The following is a 15,530-nucleotide window of genomic DNA, read 5'->3' as shown; positions in this document are numbered from 1 at the left end:
GAGCCAGCAGGTTCATGCCACAAACATAGCGGTTACAGCTAGCATGATGCTAACCTGGGCAGGAGTTTATTGTGGGATAGCCTTCGGTTCGTATGGCATCCACGCACTGTGGCTCGGCTCGAGAGAGAGCCAACAGCTCTTAGGTGGACAGCACTACCCTGACAATATATGCATGTTATCCTTGGAGGTCCTATCAGCAGGTGGGATGGGCCGCCGCGATCCATCAGCCCACACAGACATTAGCATTAGCCGATTTTAGACTGATTGTCTGGTGACCCATTTGACGTGGAATCGCTGCATTGCTTTGGTCTAAATCCTTTTTTTTTTTAACAAGATAATAATCCATCATAATAATTAGGGCTGCAGCTAATGGTTATTTTCCTCGTCGATTATGCTGACGTATATCGCAAGTGACAGCCCCGATGCAGACACCTGCACACTCAGCAAGTCTCTCAGCTCTGTCTTAATACACATCCCACCAATTTAGTTCCCCAAAAAAACACAAAACACCAAGATTCATGCATACACTGTGAGGGGGCTACTAATAAGGATTATCTTCATAATCTGAGCATCGTTGAAAAGAGCCATATCTTCTTGACATATTAATAAATGATAACGTTGACGTATTAATTAAACAGCCATTTTCTAAGTTGCGATTAGTCGACAGAGTCAACGAATCGTGACAGCCTTAATAATTATACAGTAATTAATGTGCAGTTTTTCCTCTGTTGTAATATGTTTGTGTGTGTGTGTGTGTGTGTGTGTCTGTGCTTGTGTGTAGGGATGTTGCGGTCTCTGATGCGACAGGGGGGCTACGCGTGTCACGAATGTGGAAAGAGCTTCAGCCAGCCAAGCCACCTTCGCACCCACATGAGATCTCATACAGGTAAACAGCACTACACACACACACACACACACACACACACACACACACACACACACACAGACTCAACATGCCCTGACCGTGTCTCACAAATTGTAGCCAAACTCAAATCTGGATGAATGGGTTTCACTTTCTATAGACTCATATTTGTTTCAACCAATCCTGTTGCTGGAGACGGGGATCTGTATGCACGTAATTGGCTATTAACAGCGACCGCAAACGTGGCTAGTAAACTGTAAAAAAGGTTATATTAAGGTTTCAAATCAGTGTGTAGACTGGCAACTGTAGAAATACACACCCTTCTGAAAGCTTCATCCAAGTTTTCTTCATTTAAATGTCTTCATCTGAGATGAATCTCCATAACCAAAGAGGAAACAGGCGTTAATCCGCGCCAGCACTTCCATGTTTGTGTGCTCTATGCCGCCCCCACCCCCATAAGTTCAGCCATAATCAGTAGGACTGCTGGACCAGAAGTTATGCTATAAAATCGTAGGACTGTTGGATCAGAGGTAATGCTATAACATAGTAGGACTGCTGGATCAGAGGTAATGCTATAACATAGTAGGACTGCTGGATCAGAGGTAATGCTATAACATAGTAGGACTGCTGGATCAGAGGCAATGCTATAACATAGTAGGACTGCTGGATCAGAGGTAATGCTATAACATAGTTGGACTGCTGGATCAGAGGTAATGCTATAACATAGTTGGACTGCTGGATCAGAGGTAATGCTATAACATAGTAGGACTGCTGGATCCCAGATTACTCCAACCCTAACCAACTTCAAACCCACAACCAAATGTTATGACACTCACCTATTAACCCCCCACCTATGCACAACACTCCCCCACCCCAACTCACCCACATCGACTTCCTTTTTTTTTATCTGGTCCAAACTAAATACAAAAGCGAGACAGGAATGTCGTTATTTTTTCTTAACAGATTGGTCGTTTCCCTTCTTCATTCCCTCAACCCTATTTCATCACCACACCATAAATCTTAAAACTGTTGTTGCATTTGCAAAATAAATCAAAATAGATGTGTGTTGTGTACTCTTGGTACGACCGCCGGCTTGCGGCCCCCTCTCTCCCCCCGCCCCGGGCCCGGCAGCTGTCTCTATTTTTTATAAACAGAAACAATGATTTGCTCGGGATACTGACCTGTGACAAATGATATACATTATTAATCACATGTCAATTAGAAGGATGGAATTGTGCATTCTAATGAAGCGTGGCCACATTTGTCCACGCCAAACGTTGTGAATCCATTTGCATGCTTCCCTGCCATGCCATTCACCAGAGCAGGCTGCTTCAGACACCCTCCCGTCGGCTACCGTTCCCCGCCGTCTCTTCTGCACCGCTGTGCGTCGGCCCCTCTAGTGTTTCCTCCATTCCTTCCCCGATTCATCACCTCCTTTATCTCAACTCCCACATGTATCCTTTTCTTCTTTCTCCCTTTTTTCTTCTTCTTTTATCTTTGCCAACCTTATCTGTTTCCCTCTGTTTCCTCCTGTTACCTACCGCTTTTGTTTCCTCTCCTCTCCTCTCCTTTCCTTTCCTCTCCTCTCCTCTCCTCGCCTTTCCCCTCTCCTCTCCTCTGAGCTCCTCTCCCTCTTTCCTCTCCATTTCCCCTCTCACTAACCCTTACTCCTGTCTCTCCTCTCCTCTCCTCCTCCTCACCTTTCCTCTCTCCTCTCTCCTCTTTTCTCTCTCCTATCTCCTCTCTCCTCTCCTGTCTCCTGTCCTGTGCTGTCATGTCCGTCAGCCTGGCCAGCAGTGATCAGCCCTGACATTGAGATAAGTAGGTTCTTTACATGGAGTGTGAATGATATGTGGCACGGCCAGTGATTCTAAGTGACAGAGGGCAAGTGGTAAGTGATGCAGAGAGAGCCCACCCAGCCCCCCAGCCCTGTTGTTAATATACACACACACACACACACACACACACACACACACACACACACACACACACACATATGAACACACACACACACACACACACACACACACACACACACACACACACACACACACACACACACATGCATAAACATACACCTACACACACACACACACACACACACACACACATACATTTCTAACCACACACACACACACACACACACACACACACACACACACACACACATACACACACACACACACGCACACACACACAAAAACAGGTGCATAAACACACATGCATAAACACACACACACACACACACACACACACACACACACACACACACACACACACACGCACATGCATAAACACACAAACACACACACACACACACACACACACACACACAAAAACAGGTGCATACACACACACAACTGCTTGAATAAACATACAGACACACTGACTCCCACATACATGCATAAATGCACACCACATACACACACACACACACACACATACACACACACGCACGCGCACACACACATGCTAAGAAACACACTCACTATTATATATATACACACAGGGACAGGAACCCACAAACAGATGCGCACACACATGCACAGACACTTGGAAGACTTGGTAAACACTGGCAGAGCTGTAATTAATGTTGTCACCGTCGGTCCTCTTTGCACGGACGCGCACACACAGAAAAGGGCAGCCACCCCGAGGCCCTCCATTAACATCCGTCACATTAAATCACTGGCCTGACGCCACCATGCTTCATCATCATCCTCCTCCTCCTCACCACCACCACCACCATTATCACCGTCACCACTGTCACCATCATCATCAACGCCACATTCGCCGACTGTATCAGCGCTGGTGGCATAATGCTACCATGTGCTGGTGGAGGAAGGCGGGTTAGGGGAGGGGTGGGTGGGGGGAGTTCTAGCCCCCCAGTCTCACGAATCAGACTTGAGATTAATATCTTGAGATTAATATCTCAAGTCTGATGGCAGGCAAGCTCAAATCGGTGGTGAACGGGCCGTTTCACCGTCTTTCGCTTTGTGTTTGTTTTTCGACCGTGTTTGCTGGAGGCGGGGATCTGGTACACAAACTCAGCGGTAAACTGCAAAAACAATGTGCCTTTAAAGGCTTCAAATCATCACCGTGTAGACTGGTCACTGTGAGAATACCCTTATTAAATTCCCCCTTCTGAAAGCTTCAGCCGATCACGTGAATGAGTTTCTCTTTGGTAGAATATCTCAGCAGGAAACAAGGCATAACTCCCCACCCCATTTCAGTTCCTGGTTCCCGGCCCAGGCTCCTCTGTGCCGTCTCTCCTCAGAAGTTCCCCTACAACACAGTAGGACTGCTGTATCCCAGATTATAACCAGCCTCCCCCCTCCTTACCCCCGACTCCTCTCCCTCCTTACCCCCACCTCCTTCTCCACCCTCCCCCTCCTCCCCCCCCACTTCCTCCTCCCTCTCTCCTGCAGTTGGGTTTGATTTTAACGGACTCCACCGAGGAGCCGACCCTCACGCTACCGCCGCCGACGCCGAAGCTCCACCCAAACAAGTACGTCTCTCTTAACCACCCCCACCCCCACCCCTACCCACCACCACCTCCTCCCACCCTCCACGACGCCCCCCCCACCCTCGAGCACCCTGCGCCCGCGGCTCCTGTGTGCGTCGTGTCGCCGCGGGCCAGTCGCGTGTGCTCTGCTCTCGTCGGTTAACGGTCGTCTTTCTTTGGTTTGTTTCGTGATTCCTCCCTTTGCAGAATTATTTGTAGATATTTATTCACCCGTTTCCTGTTTGTTTGTGTGCCGTCGTTCGCATCGATTGAAATTGCAGCCGGCGGCGGTTTCACCTCGGCTTCACCAAACAGGAAACGACATAAAGGTCCTGTGTGGTATGAGTAACAGAGGAGCGGAGCATTGGTACGGGTGCTCGTACCAGATGGAACCGTCGGTACGCCGCCGTCACAGGAGGGAACGGTTTCAGAGTGACATCAACAAGGGCTTACTGAAAGTGAAAGTGAGACAGAGGGCGAGAGAGAGACATAGAGAGAGAGAGACGGCGAGAGAGAGAGAGAGAGAGAGGGAAGGAGATTGAGACAGAATTATGAGTAAAAAGTAAATCTGCTCGGCGTTGACATTTGAAGAGAAAAAGAGCCAGGACGACGCCGCAGACCTCCATCTTAATTAATCACGCACACACATAAATACGGACGCACAAAGCGACAAATGCACGCACGGCGCAGAGATTTATAACACGGCCCGCGATTGATGGCAGCGGGCGCGGCAGAGGTGTCCAATTAGAAAGCAGCAGCGGTGAGCTTTACGGTGACAATAACCTTTAGTGTAATATAGTACATCGGTATAACACACCACAACCCCACCCCGCCACACACTCACGCCGGCTGCAAAACATCAACCACCCGCTCACCTCCTGCATCCACCTCCTATCATCTCGCCCCCCCCCCTCCCCCCCTCCCCTTGCTCGTCCTGGCATCCGTCCTGTCCTCTATGTTGGTTTTGTCGTGGAGTTTAGCTCCTCTGTTTCGGTGTGTTTGGGCCGATTTGCCGCCGTTGTCGCCGTTTTGCTTTTTTGTTTTCACATCCCGTCACGACCACTCCAGGTTCATTAGGGAGACTGCCGTCATTAATAGTACCTTAGATCTCTCTATCTCTCTCTCTCTCTCTCTCTCTCTCTCTCTCTCTCTCTCTCCTGAGTGCATTATTCACCATGTTGCATTTTAAGATGATGTATGATAACCGCTACATCTCCCTTCTTCTTCAGGGTGGGGGAGGGGGGCGGGCTTTTACAAAGAGAATCATTTGTTTGGCCGCTTTGATATTCTTCAATTTATCAAAATGATAATCAGGTGCAATTAAATTGCAATCTCATTTATTTTGTTCAGGTGTACACGTGTGTGCGTTTGCGTGTGTTGCATGTTTGTGGTGGAGTTGCCTGTGCCACTGTAGGTCATTCTAATTAGAAGAAGAGATGGTTGAGCGTGGGTGTGTGGGTGTGTGTGTGTGTGTGTGTGTGTGTGTGTGTGTGTGTGTGTGTGTGTGTGTGTGCGCGTGGAAGGCATGTGCAGGATGTGGGCTGGTGGGCTGTGTTGATAGAAAGAGGGAGAGCGAGAGTATAGGGAAGAGAAGAGGGGAGGAGAGGAGAAAGGGAGGAGAGGGAGAGAGTGGAGGAGTGGGAGAGGGGGGAAGAGAGGGAGAGGGGAAGAGATGGAGAAGGCTGAAGGGGGAGAGTATGGAGATGGGAGGAGATGGGTGGAGAGGGGAGGAGAAGAGAGAGGAAAAGTAGGACTGCTCGGGGTGTCGAGAGGCTGGGATGAGAAGCGTTCTCCACTCCAGATGGCAGACGTCTCTCTCCCAGGAAGGAGGAGCAGCGGAAGAGAGGAGCGGCTCTCTCTCTCGTCTGATCTGGGTCAGGTTACACAGGGCAAAGTTAACAAAATGTTACGCTTGCTCCCATTATGGAGTAGAAATATATAGAAGCCTAGAAAAGTTCAAATCGGGTCCATAAGGAAAGAAATACACAAATACAGTGATCAGCTTGTCTGAAATGCAACATACTCGCCTGCTCTCCCGGTTTGGATGGTTTTAATCGTTAACAAGCAAATGAACAATCACATGTAGGGACTCTTAGTAACATCTGGGCAGTCAGTAGGTGCTTTGTGTACATAGAAGTTAGAAGTGGTTTGAAGCCTTGTTCAGAGTTTCTAACAAGGGCCTCCCAATTAGCCTGGTTTTTCTATATTGTCTTTGTGGGTGTTGGTTTGGTTTGAACCTTTCTGCACCTCTGTATCCGCCGCCGCCCTATCCTCTACCACCTCATCCTCAACAGTTCTGTGACGATACCCCCCCCCCCCACCTCCTCTAACGTTCTGTGTAACTGTGTCCCCACCTCCCCATCCAGGCCAGAGACCGTTCTGCTGCCTCCTCTGCCCGTACCGAGCCTCTCAGAAAGGGAACCTAAAGGCCCACATGGAGAGCGTCCACCACCACCACCACCCTGTCCAACCCGGCCTGCTCCCCCGGAGCAGCGGCCCGGACCCTGGCCCCGTGGCAGAGACAAGAGGCCCCCAGACACCCGACCTCACCATCCACCACCCATCCAACGTAGAACTGCCGATGCCGATAAGAAGGGACAGGACCCGCCATCAGACTTGATTGGCCAGATCGGGGGAAATTTGGCAGTTGAACGCAGGGTCGGAAACCAGGAACCCCCAACCTCCACCCCAACCCTCTCCCCCCCCGCCCCCCCCCCCCACAAACAGGAAACAAAGCCGCTCCGAGAGGCCGCCCCACAGCGGGCGGCCAATCACAGCCCTTTAACCACAGGCAACACTGATTTAGCTCATTTTGAGGAAGAAAAAAGGATTCCTCGTATTTTATGTACGTTCACGCAAAAAAAATAGGAGAAAGTTAAAAAAAAAAGAAAAATGAATGAAAAACTGCTATATTTTTTTTAAGGACTCATGTGCTTTCGAACACACACACACACACACACACAAACACACTTGTGTGAAAAGGTGAGACGTGACTTTTGAGCTGTGTCTGTTGAGCTGATGAGGGGAACAGTGTGTGTGCATTCACTCAGGAGAGTGGAGAGAGACCGCATGTCCGGACAAGATGAGAATAACGTTCACACACATCCTCCAGGACACTGCAGGCCCACTTCCTCTAGTCCCCCCCATCCCCACACACACACATACACATCCCACCTCCCCCCACTAAAGAGAACAAAGTTAACGAGATGGAAATTAAGGCGTGTGTGTGTGTGTGTGTGTGTGTGTGTGTGTAAAGTGAGAACATGAAGTACATTAACATGAGTGTACTCAGAGGCTGTTCAGCTCACCATAAAGCAAGAGAGAGAGGGAGAGAGAGAGACCCAGAGAGACCTATAAGAGAGAGAGCGGGTAGAGAGAGAAAGACAGCTGGAGAACAAGGGTGCTAAAAGAGCGACAGTTAGAGCGGGAGAGAGGGAAAGTTAGAGAGAGGGAGAGAGAGAGAGCGGGAGCAGAGCTAATGACTGGAAGAGGGGGTGTCTGCTTTACTGCTCATTAAAAAGAGTGTGCGTTTTTAATGGACGATATAAATGAGCGTGCGGTTTTAACAGCCATTCAATTATTGTCCATTTAAAAGAGTACGGCGAGATGAGTGCAGGCTGTTTCCCAACGTTACCGTGAGGGAGGGAGGGGCCGGGGGGCTGCCGTTAACCCAGCACTTCCAACGCTCGCTACGCAGATCCAGGATTCCTGACCCCCCGCCCCCCAATTTCATATATAAACCTCACCTCTGTAGTTGAAAGAACAAAAAAAGCGGAGGAAGAGAATACAGTTGTGTGTAGCCAGTCCCAGCTAAACATGTGGCTTATTTTCTTGTTGTTCTGTGTGCTTGACTTAATGGTGATGGGAAAGCAGATTCCTGCGAGGGGAAGGGGAGAGAGAGAGATAGAGAGAGGCAGGGGAGACTGAGTCTTAAGTGAAAGAGAGAGAGAGGCAGACACACGCAGACCGACAGGCGCAGCTGAAAGATCAAGAGGGTCAGGCTTCAGGAGATTTTAGTTCAGGGATTCGAGGGAGATAGAGATGTTGTTGTGGAGCCTATTGAATAACAAAGCCATCACTGCTTTGCTCTGTGTGTGTGTGTGTGTGTGTGTGTGTGTATGTGTGTGTGTGAGGGTTGTTAGAGTGTGTGTGTGTGTGTGTGTGTGCATTTGTGTTTGTTCAGCTTAAACGCAGCATACTGGCTAGGAGGTTGATCAACCTCAATGTATGATCCTGCCTAGATGATTTACATTCTAGCCTACCTCTTTTGGGATATAAAAAAAAAAAAAAGGTTCCTATTTAGTTTTTGTTTTCCCCGTCACCGTTACACTCTTTTCAGCTCAGTTTTTAACCTGAGAGGCTTTGCTTGTTGCTGGGTTTTTGGACAGAATGTTTTTCCTTCAGTATTTCTGTTTCCTCTCCCGGACTGACCTACCAGATACAAAAAAAACAACATAAATAAATAAAAAAACAACAAAAAACAAACCATGCCCCATCTGTGACTGGAGGCGTCGGTGAACAGACTTGACAGACTTGAACGTGAGGCCTTTCAATGCTCAACGTATGCATAGGTACAGCGAGTGTAACGGACCGTCAGGAAATGCAGCGTTTCGTTCCTGTGCCTCCATTTTGAGTCGGACACCGTGGGAAGATAAAGGAGCCTGGAGAACCGTTCTGTACTTCACACCTTTGTGTGGGATCGCAATTGTTTTTACAGGAACGCGCATGATAAAAATAGTGGTAAAACCTGCTGGGTGGTTTGTAATGCATACAGTACTGTGTGCTCTGATGTACCTTACACACACAGTGAGTGAGTGTGTACAGCGTATTGAAGGTGTGAGTAATGAAAATACTTGAAATTGAATATGTTAGCCTATACTGAGTAGTGTAGTACTAATACCAATGTTGAATTCCCTTTCAAATTAACTCCTAATCTATAAATTTGTACCTCAAAGTGTAACTTAGAAAAAAATAAAAAATAATGTTGAAGAGATTCAGCGGGGTGTGTGTGTGTGTGTGTGTGTGTGTGTGTGTGTGTGTGTGTGTGTGTGTGTGTGCGCGTGGGTGTGGGTGTATGTGTGTAATATTAACTTTATATCTGTATTCCACTCTTACCAAACCCTTTTATACACACAGCGTTGAATACCAAATATAACTAGTGCTCTTAGACTAGCTTGCTGCTTTAACACCCATCTCTGATTCTAGGCTAATTTATGTCTGAATGTGCCAGCTAATTCTGTTCAATGTCCTATTTGCGCTATTTTAGCCTCCTAACGGTTATGAGTTGATAGATTTACTTTGGGGTTGTTGTTTTATTTTAATGACATTTAACAATGATTTATTGATTTGATGATCTTGAGACGTGTGTGGTGGCTGTATGACGCAGCTTGTTAGCCATGCTGTTTAAACATGGAAATAATGCTACCGGTACAGTAGTTGTTATATTTTCATACAGGTGTAAAAGTGTGCTTTAGGTCTTTCCCCCATTCACTGGTCCAAGAAGCCGTTATGGAGGGCATTCCAGGGAAGCTGTTCCCCAGCTTCCGGTGTTGTGTGTTCTTTCCAACGATGCCTTTTCAGTTGTATTATTTCTGTCTGTTGGCTGTCTTTGTCATGGACGTCGTGGTTAATTGACAGTAGAATACCGTACATGTCCACAGTGTACTTGGTTGTATTTATTAACATTTCCAAATGATAACAGGCCAGGGCTCGGTGGGTGGAGTGTTGTGTGTTTTTATTCTGGGTTTGTTTGTTTGTTTGGGTTTTTGTTTTTTCTGATGTAATAACTTTACGAGCCAGCAAGTGGATGTGACCTCTACCTCGTCTGAGCCATTCTCAGTTCTGTTGCATTTTTATATACATTATTATTATTATTATTATTATTATTATTATTATTATTATTATTATATGATTTGAAATACCCTTCATGTCATGTCCACAATAAAGACACACCTAAGCGGCACTTACTGACTATGTGGTCTGTTTGTTTTTAATTAAGGCTTGTGTTATTATGGCCCTCCCTGCACTGGTTCACAGACGTCCTCTACATTGAGTCCGTGGAAAGACCGTACTGGACTCACAAGTGAGGCCGAGAATGATGGCAGCAGCCAATCAAATAGCCGTAGCTACAAGAAGTGCTACGTTCTAAAAACAACAACAACAAGGAGTAGCTTTACAGGGATCACACAGACAAGGTTGATTTTGGGTTTTTGTTTTTGTCGACGAGCCACGAGCCATACATTTAACTTTAGTGACAAAGCACCAACCGTGACCTTTGCCCTTTAAAATCACGCACGACTCCAAACTCTGTTGATGATCCCGGCTCTAGATGCGCTTGCGCTCCCGCGGCGGGCAAAGCGCAGTGAGGTGTGCTCAAGCATTCAGTGATGGAGACACCCCTCAACGAGTCAGGAAGGGGGGGGTGGGGGGGGTCCACCTGTCGAAATGGCGGTGGCGGCGGTGGCGGCGGTGGCGGCGGTGGCGGCGGCGGGTGGGTTTCCATCGCCGTATCGCTGCCGGTCCGTGCGGTGCGCTGTCGTTGTCCTCATAGGCAGCCTTGTCCACCGCCGCCTCAGCGGGTTTTTTTTGTGTGTGTGCGTGAATGACTGACATCTGAGTGGCAGGTTCCCTCTGAGAAACATGGCTCCTGACGTTAATGCCAGCCGGGCCCCGCAGGGCTGGCAGAGAGGGAGACAGAGAGACAGCAGCTGCCCGTCACTTCTTCTCCTCCATCGCTCTTCAGACGCCGGAAAGGCAGACATGACACCAAACCCCCCCCCCCCTCCCACCCACCCGCCCACCCTCACCCACCCGCCCCGGAGCTGGCTATGAAGACAGCAACCTGTTCGCTGACACCTCGTCTCTCTGTCACACGCCAAAGAGTGAAAGTGACTGAGTTGAGTGAGGGGGAAGAGGAGATAGACGCTGGGAAATGTCAGGCTGGCTGAGGTGTGACGGATAGAGAGAATATCAGGTCCCCTTTTTCAGTTCAGTTGTTTTATTTTCGCTGTGTGACTTTTGTTGTGTATCCCGCGACACGCCGATAAAGAGTTGTGCTGGCTTTTGTTTACGTGCTTTCGCTTTTCACTGTATTAGCGTTTTAATCGACCGAATCAAAGTATACAATGTACACAAATATAATATTTTATTCTATCTATATGCAGTATATGTATTTCTCAACCTGTTCCCCTCTCGTTTACAAATGTGCTTTCATAGCTCTACTGTCTGTAAGGTTGTGAGACACATTATATGTATATAAATATTTAGGCCTTTATATGCAAACATATATTGAAATCAATTCTGCATTTATCAAGTGGTTCTTCTTGCTCTTTCCCTGAACTTAGGATGACACCAGCGTACGTTGTGTTCTCAACCATACCGGGAATCAGAGTAGGAAATCTGTGGTCCACTCTCTCTCTCTCTCTCTCTCTCTCTCTCTCTCTCTCTCTCTCTCTCTCTCTCTCTCTCTGTCTCTCTCTCTCTCGCCCCTCTATGGCTCTTGCTGGACCATTTGTGTCAGAGGGTATGATCTGTATCTGCCACCGGGGACCACTAGCGCGTTGTAATGGCTGTTTAAGCGGCCGGCCTTATGGGGGACAAAGGCCACTCGGCAGAACCAAATGACACTTGAATATGTACTCCGTCTGATCGCCACGGGAATGCTGCACTGCACACCGTCTGCTCAGAGAGGGGAGGGTCCGGCTAATGGGGTAAATATAGTACCGGTGCTCTTAACAATATACTTCCTATAAAAAATTGAAATGGTCATACACACAATTATTTATATATATATATATATATATATATATATACACACACATACTACAAGGTACTGCCTGAGTCCCACTCTCTGCATTTCCAGGCAAAAGGCCAAACACATTTACAACACTTCAAGTGTCTATGACACAAGAGCAGCCCTCTCCACGGTGAAATATGTAAATATTGCACTAATCAAAGGGTTCTGGAACCGTAAAATGCCACGGAAAAGGTTATGACCTGGAGCCTGTGCTAATGGGGGGGGGGGGGGGGGGGGGGGGTGGGGCTGGTGGTGCTGATGTTAGGGGAAGGTGGAGGGGGTGGTGGTGGTGGTGGTGGGGAAGACGGTGGTTGTGGTGTGGGGCGTGGGGGGTTATGAGGGGGTGGTGTCGGGGAGTGACAGCTACCACGGGCGTCTCTCCTGCCTGAGGAGGACCTTCACACGCTGACCTCAGCCTCCTGTGCTCCGCCGCTCCTTGACAGTAATGAATAGGAAGGGCCTGTTTATGCATATCAAATGTTATTTACTCTCCCGCAGCCCTCTGCAGCCGCCCAACAGAAAACAGACCGGGGAAGAGAGAGACAGAGAGAGGGAGGGAGAGAGAGCAGACCAGAGGAGGGAAGGAAGATAGGATGAAAATCAAAAAAAAACAGGGTTATTAACCAAAGAGCAAGAGTTGCCGTTGGGAGACAAGTTGGAATGTCCCGGGGTGTAAAAGGGTTAATTTGACAATGGCCGGGGTGGTGGTGCTGTTGGTGGTGGAGGAGGTGGAGGTGGTGGGGTGGTGGTTATGGTGGTGGAGGTGAATGAGTCTGCGTTGTAGGTGGTAGTGGGAATGGTGGAGGAGGCAGTAGTGGTGGTGGTGGAGGAGATGGAAGTGGTGGTGGTGGTGGTGGTGGTGGTGGTGGTGGTGGTGAATGAGGTGGCGGGGTAGGTGCTGGTGATGGGGTTGGTGGTGGGGAGGGTGGCGGCGGTGATGGAGCAGCTGGGGGTAGAGGTGGTGGTCGTCTTAAGACTTAACCTCATTTACAATGTTTCCTTGTTCCCGCTGGTCTGTTTGACAGGCCCAGCATGGCTCTTTGCTGCAAACACTCAAACGTTTTCTTATGCCGTGTCAAATCCGCCCCTATTTAAATTTAGCCCAACCGATTATTGAATTCAGCCGTCTTTCTTTTGCTGTTTTGTCTTGCGACGCGTGTCTCGGGACAGATTTGTCTGAGAGATGGGAGAGCCGTGTTCTAGTGTGTGTGTGTGTGTGTTTAAAGTTGTTACTTAAAGCTGGATTAATTCATTTCCTCATCGACATGATTGGTCTTAAATAGAACAAACCTTGAAGCCAGGACAGGGAGGGGTGGGGGGGGGGGTTTGACGTGTGACAGCAAGCTCAAGAAAATAACCTTGAAGATGAACAATGAGGGTGAGGAGGGGGGAGGAGGGGGGAGGAGGGGGGAGATCAGCCACAACGGAGCTCTGTGTTCTTTCATTCTATTCTTCCCCACCATCATCATCATCATAATCATCATCATCAACTCCACTTCATGTTCTATCTGCCCGCACTTACAGAGAATTAAGCTTGATCTTAAGGATGCAAATGAGGATCCTATTCTGTGGCCTGACACCACCCATCTCCCGCCACCAGCCACCACCAGCAGCACCCTCCCCAACCACCACCACCACCTCCCACCACCCAACACCACCACCCACCACCACCTCCCACCACCCAACACCACCACCCACCACCACCTCCCACCACCCAACAGCACCACCCACCATCACCCTCCCTAACCACCACCTCCCCCCACCCAACACCACAACCACCACTGCCACCTCCCACCACCACCACCATCACCCTCCCTAACCACCACCACCACCACCGCCACCCACCACCAGTGCCACCACCACCGCCTCCCACCTCGCATCACCCACCCTCGCTCGCCCCAATCTCCGACCCTGGTCCCAGGACAGACCGTGACATTTAACATCCCCTTCATTTTAATTTGAACTTAATAGCCAAAAAAAAGTGATTAGAATTAACATTAATGACATTTCATATGTCTTCCAACCCGGGTCCACATTCATTACCCCTCTCACCGCCGACCGTACTTAGCCAGCTAATTCCGTTGGCTGCGCCGAACAGCTTAAATTTTATGTTACCCTTTTAATGACGCAATCTTCTCTTTTTCCATTCTTTCTTTATTCTCCCGTTCTCACTGCCTCCTCCTCCTCCACTTGAAGAGCACAACAAGAAACGCTTGTGAGTGTGTGTGTGTGGGGGGGGAAGGGGGGGAGAGAATTAGCAAAAGGAGTGAGAGGCGGTTGTAGAGAGAGAGAGAGAGAGAGAGAGAGAGAGAGAGAGAGAGAGAGAGAGAGAGAGAGAAAGAGAGAGAGAGGGGGGGGAGAGAGAGAGAGGGACAGACAGATAGGGGACTTGAACAAAGCCTCTAAGTTAGAGCATCTACACTCGGTGCCAATCCACACACAACATCAGAGGAGATTAAGAAGTCTGTGTGTGTGTGTGTGTGTGTGTGTGTGTGTGTGTGAGTGTGTGTGAGTGTGTGAGAGAGAGATTGGAGTGGGGTGGAGTATCTCTTTTCTGGCATAAGGCCTGCCCCCCTCTCCATCCCACCCTACCCCCCCTCTATTCTTGTTTTAACAAATACTGTCGGATGGCCTTCATCATCCCCTCCTCCTCCTCCTCCTCCTCCTCACGGTCCTCCGCTGTGAGAGCACAGAGGATAACGAGGAGCAAGAGAGGAGAACACAGCTTTATGATGCTACGGCTACTACTCCTTCAGTTTTTGTCTGCACCATGGCAAGTGATCTGGGAGACGAGGGACATGAGAGAGATTGATTTGGGGAAAATCAAATCAAATAAACTGATCAAAACAATCACGAGAAATGTACGTAAATCCATCTTCATACGAGTTCAAAGGCAATTAGTTATCCTCTGTCTCTCTCTCGTTCTCTCGATCTTGCTGTGCATGTGTTTGTGTGTGTAAATGTGTTTATGTGTGTGTATGTGTGCATGTATATGTGTGCGTGTGCATCGGCCTTTGTGAGTGCGCTGGTAAACATGTGTTTGCAGGTGGACGCATGTGTGCGTCTGTGTGTCTGTGTGTGTGCGTTTGCTCACGTGTGTGCATGTGTGAGTGCGGTTGTGTATTATGTGTGCTCGAGCGACAGGCAGCAGCCCTAGCAGATCTCCTTTCCCCTGTTCTCACTAATCGCTCTATCTGGTGAGGCTCCCAGGGGCCAGAAGGTGGAAAGGCCCACACTGCGCTGAGGTGCATGTGCGTGTCTGTCTGACTGAGTGTGTATGTGTGTGTGTGTGTGTGTGTGTGTGTGTGTGTGTGAATGAATGGCAGCGGTGGGATAAAGGGGAGCAGGGGGTGTAGGAAGGAGCAGTGGGG

The 15,530-nt window shown here is 48.8% G+C and overlaps 2 protein-coding genes across 3 annotated transcripts in view; one reads left to right on the top strand and one right to left on the bottom strand.

Moving 5' to 3' along the window:
* Positions 1-786: 786 nt before the first annotated feature.
* Positions 787-10,326, top strand: LOC311351094 (zinc finger protein 516-like). Of its 2 annotated transcripts, XM_084471181.1 has the most exons (3): positions 787-886; positions 4,288-4,367; positions 6,731-10,326. In XM_084471181.1, exons 1-3 carry the CDS (start codon positions 799-801, stop codon positions 6,788-6,790), a joined length of 228 nt encoding a protein of 75 aa, XP_084327307.1. In that variant the 5' UTR covers positions 787-798; the 3' UTR covers positions 6,791-10,326. The 2 variants fall into 2 exon arrangements, with proteins under 2 accessions (XP_084327307.1, XP_084327306.1); XM_084471180.1 differs by lacking the exon at positions 4,288-4,367.
* Positions 10,327-14,758: 4,432 nt separating this feature from the next.
* The window catches only part of LOC311351766 (transforming growth factor beta-2 proprotein-like), a gene marked incomplete at its 3' end in the record, with an annotated part of 19,816 nt that continues 19,044 nt past the window's right edge, over positions 14,759-15,530 (bottom strand). The window contains exon 5 of the mRNA XM_084471910.1: positions 14,759-14,838. Within this exon, the coding sequence (XP_084328036.1) occupies positions 14,759-14,838 (80 nt within the window). The remainder of the gene's footprint in view (positions 14,839-15,530) is intronic.

This window comes from Micromesistius poutassou (genome assembly GCF_964030765.1).
Source record: "Micromesistius poutassou genome assembly, chromosome: 8".
Lineage (NCBI taxonomy): Eukaryota > Metazoa > Chordata > Actinopteri > Gadiformes > Gadidae > Micromesistius > Micromesistius poutassou.
Note: the sequence above shows the minus strand (reverse complement) of the source record. Positions and strands in the feature narration are given on the sequence as shown.

Bases quoted from the DNA above. Each gene is read 5' to 3' on its own strand.
- LOC311351094 (XM_084471180.1), top strand. From the start codon at position 799: ATGCGACAGGGGGGCTACGCGTGTCACGAATGTGGAAAGAGCTTCAGC. The intron at 887-6,730 runs GTAAACAGCACT...CTCCCCATCCAG, and splicing joins CCACATGAGATCTCATACAG to GCCAGAGACCGTTCTGCTGC.